Source organism: Capricornis sumatraensis, chromosome 9 (assembly GCF_032405125.1).
Source record: "Capricornis sumatraensis isolate serow.1 chromosome 9, serow.2, whole genome shotgun sequence".
In the NCBI taxonomy this organism is placed as follows: Eukaryota; Metazoa; Chordata; class Mammalia; order Artiodactyla; family Bovidae; genus Capricornis; species Capricornis sumatraensis.
This window is the reverse complement of record NC_091077.1, coordinates 61372679-61380456: the sequence shown is the minus strand read 5'-3', so window position 1 is coordinate 61380456 and position 7778 is coordinate 61372679. Positions and strand designations below refer to the sequence as shown.

Below are 7778 nucleotides of genomic sequence, written 5' to 3'. Positions count from 1 at the left end.
AGCCCCAACTTCAAGAGGTGAGCACGGGGCTCAGCATCCCAGATACGCAGGCAGCAGCAGCAGCAGCAGCAGGAGGGGAAAGACCAGAGGTCAGAAGCATGGAAGACCAGCGTGACCTCATCTCCAACCATGAGCAGCTGCCCATGCTGGGCCAGCGCCCCAGAGCCCAGGAGAGGTATGTGTGAGCAGTAGGAGAGAGCAGCCAAATCTTGGGCTGCACAGACGTACGTGCACAGGGCTACAGAAGGAGCACTAGACCTCGAGTCGGACGAGGCGTGAACTTGGGCTCTGACGCCAGCACTAACTGGGTGGTCTGGGGCAAGTCTCTGGCCGTCTGGCTTCAGTTCTCCCGCCTGTAAAATGAGCGCGTTCCTCTAGGGCAGGGGTTTTAACTTTCTTTGCATCACGTACTTCTGAAAATCAGAGAGCTCTGTACTCATTCCCTACAGTTTCCCACAGTATCAGGAGCTTCCCAGAGTCCCTTGAAGCTGGGCCAAGCCCTAGATTAGAATTTTGAAAATATTATGGATCCTAGATGGAGAAGCAGATTTTCTAAGAGAGAATGGCAGAAGCAGCTCATCATTGAGGAGTTTCCTCCTAGTTATCATAAGTTGGTATATGTGTTTATATCGAGGGAATTATAGTTGCAGGTGTCTGTAGAGTAGATGAAGATGTTTGCTATCACAGGAGGGAATGAGAGATGTTGGAGGAGGGTCAAAAAAGGGTGAGGTGTGGGGCTCTGGCTAAATTTCCAGAAGGGGCTGTGGGTTGATGTGGGTGGTGCCCTGCCCATGCCCCTCTCCCTTGCAGTAAGGGGCCAGCACAGCCATCCAGAGGACCCTCTCCCAGATCCTTATCCATCTGTTTCCCTGAAAAAAAATGGGGAATGATTAGAATACAGCTACCCCAATGTCCCTGCCCCCGCTCCCAGATAATTTGCATATTACAGGGACTTGTTGTGATGTCAGCAGTTGCCAGGCAGAAAGGGGTTTGGGAGAGACTCTCAGAGATGTCATGAGGAACTTCATTCTGTGGGACATGTAACTAGAGACAGACCATTAGTGCCTGGCCTGTGAAAACCTTGGGGAATCCCGTGGCTAGGAGGGCCAACTCTTGTGAAGGCTGGATTCTGGTCAAGGTTCTGCAACTGTCGTATATGACTTGTATGAATCACAGTTTCTCTCTGGGTCTCAGTAGTAGCAGCAGCAATAATAATGACAGTGGTTATGATAATAGTTCCTATTCACTGTATACTTGTTACCAATCCTCAGTCCCTGTTAAATATTAGTATGATTAGTTTTGTGGTGGGCATATAACTAAATGCTAAACTCAATCATAATTCTTTTACTAACTCTTTAAGTTGGGTACTTTTATTATTCCCATTTTTACATAAGAAAAAATTGAGACTTGTATTAACAAGTGAGTCACCAAAGTTATTGCAGCTAGTGAATCCTGGAGCCAGAATTTGAACCCAGGACTAGTCTGATATTAAAATTTGAGTTTGTCTACCATCCGACCCCCTTCTAGAGGCACAGTTTGCAGGGAGGGGAAATGGGTTGCCTCTGAGCACAGGCCACCCAGTGAGTTGCAGAGCCATCGTGGGCTCAGTGAGCAGAAAGGGTACCCCCTTGTCAAATCCTTGTCTGGTTTTCCCTCAGTTCAATCACTGCTTCTAAAAACTGTCCTGGCCTGTTTTGGACCCTTTTGTGAACACTTCTGCCTGGCAACATTCGTACCTTGATTCCCCCTAGTTCTGGTTGGCTCCTGACTTTGGCCAGTTATTTATTCAAGAAAGAGGCAGTAGAAAGGAGGAAGTGACAAGAGTTGGCACTCATCCAGAACCAAGAGATAGGCCATCAAGATGCATGAAGAGGAAGGAAACCAGATGCTAAAGTTAATTATTAACTCCCTTGAGATTAGTGCTCAGTGTTACAGACTGCTAACTGTGTGCTAGGTATGGAGTCAAGAGCTTTATCCTGATCTCATTTTATATAACAACTCTTTGAGTAGATATTCTTACCTCAAGTTACTAAGAGAGGTTGAGTGACTTGTCCCTGTTCCCTGAGCTAAGGGAATGACAGAACCAGGATTGCAATCCAGGTTACAGGGTCTCATCTTTATTATGACTTTCTAGAATCTTAGACCTTATGAGAAACTGAGGTTCAGAGAAGAGAAGGTGGGAGGAACAGCTGGGACTCAACTCGGGTATGGGGTTGCTGAAAAGGTGAGGTTATAGAACTTAAACTCAGGAAGACCCAAGCGTGGGTGGACTTTTCACTACATCAGAGGCCAGGCTGCCCCTTTTCCTTGGGAAGGCCAAAAAGTAGGATTTGTTTTCCCCTCCTTTCTGGTTTTCTCCTTTTTTCCACACAGGATTTTTACATTCTCCTTTCAGAGTAATCCCTGGACTGGGCCTTGGGTCCAGAAATCACAGAGGATTGGCGAGCAGAGAGGCAATGAGACTGAGCCATGTTTGTGATGTCATGAATTACTAGGCAGCAGGGTCTTCCTGGGGTTTCCTCAGCTGTCCTTGCTGGTTCCCTCGAGAAGACAAGGCCCTCGTTCTTGGCTCTTCCCCACACAGGGGCAGCTCCACGATTTCTGCCTGGGAGGGCTATAGGGGCAGCAGTGGCTGGAGGTAGGGGGTCAGGGGAATATCGTCAAGCTGTAAGTTCATAGGCACTTACTTGTGCTTAAAGCATGTGTTTGTTAGGGGCAGCTGAGGGCAAGGGCTGGAACTGTGGGGGCACATTCCCCCATTCCCAGCCAGTCCCCGAGACAGCCACTTCTGTGGACTCTTCTCTAACCTATGTCCCTCTCCTCCCCGCACAGCAAGTGCAGTCGTGGAGCCCTGTACACGGGCTTTTCTGTCTTGGTGGCTCTGCTCCTGGCTGGCCAGGCCACCACTGCCTACTTCCTGTACCAGCAGCAGGGCCGGCTGGACAAGCTGACGGTCACCTCCCAGAACCTGCAGCTGGAGAACCTGCGCATGAAGCTTCCCAAGCGTGCGTGCCCTGCCTCTGTCCCGACAACCCCCCTGCCCCTCACCTCAAAGAACCCTCATTCCTGCCCCAGCTGGGCCCACTGTCCTTGCCCTCTGGTCTGGAATTCCAGCCCCTCATCTGGGTCTCAGCTCTCGGTCCCTGGGTCTGAGTACCCTCTTCCCTGGGCACTGGGGCCACACTGATGCTGTGCCTTCTGCCCCCACAGCTGCCAAGCCTTTGAGCCAGATGCGGATGGCCACTCCCATGCTGATGCGGGCGCTGCCCATGGCAGGCCCGGAGGTAAGGCCAACCCCAGGGCAGTAGGAGAGGGAAGCTTACCCCGCCTGGATAGAGGGCAAGTGTCAAGGGACAGGGGATGACACCTGGCTCAGGAAATGCACAGCTGGAGAGGCGGTCCTGGCTGTTTGGGGGAGGAACAGGAATTCTAGGGGTGAAGAAGGAAAGAGCCTCTTGGGGCCCTCTCTGGAGGAAGGCCTAGCCCTCCACAGATTATAAAATGCTTCTCATTTCCCAGAGCATCTCACAGTCCCTCCTATTTTCAGAGCCCTTGATATATAGATGATGTTTCTGTTCACAAAACTATCTCCTGTCCACAAAGCCTTGGGCAGGAAAGCGTAAGCAGAGTAGAGGAACAGGATAATGAGGCAGGAAGACAACAACCTGCTCCAGCTCTCACAGTGGGAGGTGGTAGAGATGGACTTGTTGAGCATCTGGGAATCCAGACTCTCACCCTGACCCCAGCTGCTGGCTCTGCTTTGGGCCCCACCCCCAGGTGCCAGCGCTGGGGACTCCTCCTCCCTTCCTTCCTTCCACAGCCCACGAAGAACGCCACCAAGTACGGCAACATGACACAGGACCACGTGATGCACCTGCTCCTGGTGAGTGGAGCCCGGCCAGGCAGCCCCCACCTCCCACCCCATCCCCACAGGCCCCGGGCCCGGCTCACAGCAGACGTTCAACGTGGGCTCCGCAGATTAGTGAAGCAACACAAATGTGGCCCTTAATGTTCTATGAAGTTCAGCCCCACTGCTCCCCACTTTTTTGTATTTGAGGTGGAGAAACTAGGGCCCAGAGTCTGGAAGTGACTTGCTGAAGATGCCTGTTTTATTCCTTCCCAAATTTTTACTGCATGTCTACTCAGCACCAGGCACTGTGCAAGGCTCCGGAACCACAGTGGGGAGCAGTCAGATCAGATCCTAGTCCGTGGAGATCTCAGGCTAGCATGGGAGACAGACAAGTGACCAGGTGATGAGGGATGTGTAGGGGGCTTTGAGAGAAAGAGGCCAAGGATCTGACTTAACTGGGGCGGGAGTGTTGGGATGAAGTCGAGGGTTCCCTCGGAAGGAGGTGAGACCTGGAAGATGAGTAAGAGTCTGCAAGGATCAGAAGACTGAGGACTGTTGGTAGAACTGGGCCTGGAACTGGGTCTCCCGACTCCCAGCCCCAGGGTGTTGTAGCTGGGCCCCTGGATTACTTTAACACATCCCCTTCCGCATTAGCTCCAGTGTGCTGAGGTCTGGGCTCCACACCTCAGAACCAAAGATCAGGGCAACATGAGCTGTACATTAAACCTAGCCTGCCTGGAAGCTTTTTAACCTTCCTTCCTGCTTTGCTACCCTGCAGAAGGCGGACCCCCTGAAGGTGTACCCGCAGCTGAAGGGGAGCCTGCCAGAAAACCTGAAACACCTTAAGGACTCCATGGACGGCTTGGACTGGAAGGTCAGCAGCTTCCCTGCACTGGTACCCTGCCTCCCTGTCTAAAGCAGCCCTGGGACGAGGGGCGTGAGCAGGGAAGCCGTTCTCAGGAAGCTGGAGGCAGCTTCCCAGCACTTAAGAAGCTCCCACCATGGGAGAATGCTTGAACTCGAGGAACCACCTTGACGAAACCCTGTGGGGTGTCTAAGGGGGAACCAGGTCCCCGCTGGCCCTCCACGTCTCTGTTCCCAGGGGCATAGTCAATAGGGTGGGAGTGGGCTACTAACCCTGACTCTTTGCCTTTATCTCCATTAGCTCTTTGAGAACTGGCTGCATCAGTGGCTCTTGTTTGAAATGAGCAAGAACTCACTGGAGGAGAAGCCCTTTGAGGTTCCACCAAAAGGTAAAGGGAACGTGAATCTTGGGGAGGCGGGGTTTCTGGGAGCTCCCTCAGGGATAGGGCCTTGGGTGCTCTCTGATCCAAGCACGGAGCTCTCCCAGCCTCTCAGCTCTCACTCCTGTTTCTCCTGCCTGTTCTTCTGGGCTCGTCTGCCCCCAGCCCCCATCCTGTCCCTTCAGGAGGTGACCTCCCTTGTGGACTGCACAAGGAGGCCTGGAGCAAAAACCACCCAAAACATCGCAGGAGTTGTAGCAGTGATCTTCCTCACCCAGCACTGCATCCTGCAGGCTCCCAGAAGAGGGCTGGGCTCATGATTCCCACCCTTTCAAGGGACCTCTCCCAGGTCACACAGCCATGGCTGCTAGATAAGAGGGCCTTGGGGTTCTTCCATCTCATGGGCAATGTGTAACAGGGTTTTCAGCCTGAAAGCCGTTATGGGTGCTCTGTCCTCATCCTGGTGCTAATTGGATATGTGACTTTGAGCAAGTCTCTTCCCTCTGGGCTTCAGTTTCAGAAGTGGAAGATCAAGGGCCCACCCTTCCTGAACCCCAGGATTCTCCATCATGGATTCAGAGAGGGCACTTTGCATGTTATCTTGACTTCCAGCTAATGTTCAAATCCGCTCTATAACAGCCTCACCACATGGTAACCCCCATTTCTACTTGGATACCGCCAGTAATGGGAGCTCAGACTTGGCAAGGAGTCTACTGCTTTTCTCTAGAAACCAGAATCATAGGTGCAATTCTAAACTCTAGTAGGCACTGACTGTCAGAAGAAATCATCATGATCTGGGATGAATTAGCAACACAGCCATTCACTTCCTCTCTGCTCCTGGACCTGGTTGGTCCAGGCCTCAGTTTCTCCATCTGTGCAATTGGTAGAGCAAGTGCAGCCACTTGGACAGAAGGCATTAGGCACACCACAGTGGTATGTGGACCTCTGGTTCTGCGGAGACCCCAGCCCAGAGCCCGCTCACTCACTGTGTTCACCGTGCCTGTCGCTTCAGTACTGACCCAGTGCCAGGAAGAGGTCAGCCGCATCCCTGCCATCCACCCGGGCGTGTTCAAGCCCAACTGCGACGAGAACGGCAACTATATGCCGCTCCAGTGCTATGGGAGCATCGGCTACTGCTGGTGCGTCTTCCCCAACGGCACCGAGGTCCCCCACACCAGGAGCCGCGGGCGCCATAACTGCAGTGGTAAGCAGTGGCCGCTATGCCAGGAGCAGGAAGGATCAGAAAGGCTGAGGGGCAGGTTGTCCCCCCAGCACACACTAGGACACGCAAGGTGCCCTCTCCGGGGAGCAGCCACTCAGCCATGCATCTACCCACTGTGCATTCCTTATTTATTTGTGTACTGTTATTTCTCTCCTTATGTCCACACTCATCTACTTAATTCATTTGTCCTCCAACCCTTCCACTCTACCCATCCACGTGTGCATCCAGGGCCCTCCAGGTCCACCCACCTGATTTCATCACCCCCTCCTTGGCCTCGCTCATTCAGTTCCCCAGCCACATCTCATTGCTGCTTGCAGCCATCCAACAAGCGTCCTTCCATTCACATCTGTTCTACCAAGCACCAGGCTTGTGGCAAAGTTGGGAAGAACTAGCCCACCCAGGCCCCTTGCCAGTGGGCACAGTAGGCCAGACTGCAGCTAACGAGTGGATTCTCTGTTCCTTTGCAGACCCAATGGAGATGGAGTATCCGTCATCTGGGCTAGAGGTGTAAGCAGGATTTCAGTCAGGTAAGCACCCTTGCAGGGCATCTGGTCCCCAGCAGCTTATCCCCAGAGGGGCCAACTCGCCTGTGGATGATGACCCCAGGCCATTCTCCAACTTCCTTCTCACAGATGAGGACCAGGGCTGGGGGTTCTGGGGCCATGGCGGTCAATTCTTGTATCCAAGCAGGAGGCAGTGGAGAGTGAAGGGCTCTCGACTGCTCTGAGGCCACAGGATGCTGGGAGGGGGCAGGGACAAGTGACTCTAGCCCTAACCTGCTGCTTCCCTCCCTGCAGTCGCCCTGTGAGCTCAGCAGACGCAGACGCCAGCACCCAGACAGCCCTGCAAGGCCACAGCTTCCCTCCCTGCCCCAGCCCCCTCCTTCCCTTACACACCCCTCCCCTTGCTGTCTCCCACCCTGCACCTCATTCTATGAGACTCTGCCTCTCCATCATCCTTGGACACAACAATCATATCAGAACGGCATAGATTAGCAGTACACTTGCTGCCCAAACTCCCATCCACTAGCAGGAATGCAAGGTCCACGGACATGGACCATGAGTGTGGCTGACCCCCACTGCTGACACCACAGTGTCATGGAACTCCAAGATCGAGGCCCATGAAGTGGTGGGCAGGTGCAGGGAGAAGGGACGGCACTGTCCCAAGTCCCACGACAGACACCTCTGCTGTCCCCTCCTGTCCAGGCTTCAGCTTTCCAGCCCTTTAACTGGGGGCATGAGCCACCCCTTCCCTGTCCCCAGCATCATACACCCAGGAAGAACCAGCCTCCCCAAACTGCAGCCCCTCCCCTCACTTCCTGCCACCCCCTAGTTCCCTCTGCACAGCCAAGCTTGTCATCAGCCCTACGGCCACGGCTCCTGTGAGAATAAAAGGTAGTGAGTAGAACACTCCCGGCTCTCAGCTGTTCTGTTGGGCATGGTCTGTCTACCCCAAGGGGGTG

The 7778-nt window shown here is 53.5% G+C and overlaps 1 protein-coding gene across 2 annotated transcripts; it reads left to right on the top strand.

Annotated features, from left to right (window-relative positions):
- On the top strand, nucleotides 1–7714 carry CD74 (CD74 molecule). 2 transcript variants are annotated; one of them, XM_068980847.1, is made up of 9 exons: nucleotides 1–175; nucleotides 2833–3005; nucleotides 3211–3284; nucleotides 3821–3883; nucleotides 4629–4724; nucleotides 5016–5103; nucleotides 6107–6298; nucleotides 6784–6843; nucleotides 7114–7714. In XM_068980847.1, the coding sequence occupies exons 1-8, from the start codon at nucleotides 99–101 to the stop codon at nucleotides 6825–6827; spliced, it is 807 nt and encodes a 268-aa protein (XP_068836948.1). In that variant the 5' UTR covers nucleotides 1–98; the 3' UTR covers nucleotides 6828–6843; nucleotides 7114–7714. The 2 variants fall into 2 exon arrangements, with proteins under 2 accessions (XP_068836948.1, XP_068836949.1); XM_068980848.1 differs by lacking the exon at nucleotides 6107–6298 and having other exon boundaries at nucleotides 27–175.
- Nucleotides 7715–7778: the final 64 nt, after the last annotated feature.

What these genes read in the sequence shown, in the direction of transcription:
- CD74 (XM_068980847.1), top strand. Translation starts at nt 99, where the DNA reads ATGGAAGACCAGCGTGACCTCATCTCCAACCATGAGCAGCTGCCCATG. An exon ending in GCGCATGAAGCTTCCCAAGC is followed by an intron (nt 3,006 to 3,210) that starts GTGCGTGCCCTG and finishes CTGCCCCCACAG; the next exon opens with CTGCCAAGCCTTTGAGCCAG. An exon ending in CTTTGAGGTTCCACCAAAAG is followed by an intron (nt 5,104 to 6,106) that starts GTAAAGGGAACG and finishes CTGTCGCTTCAG; the next exon opens with TACTGACCCAGTGCCAGGAA.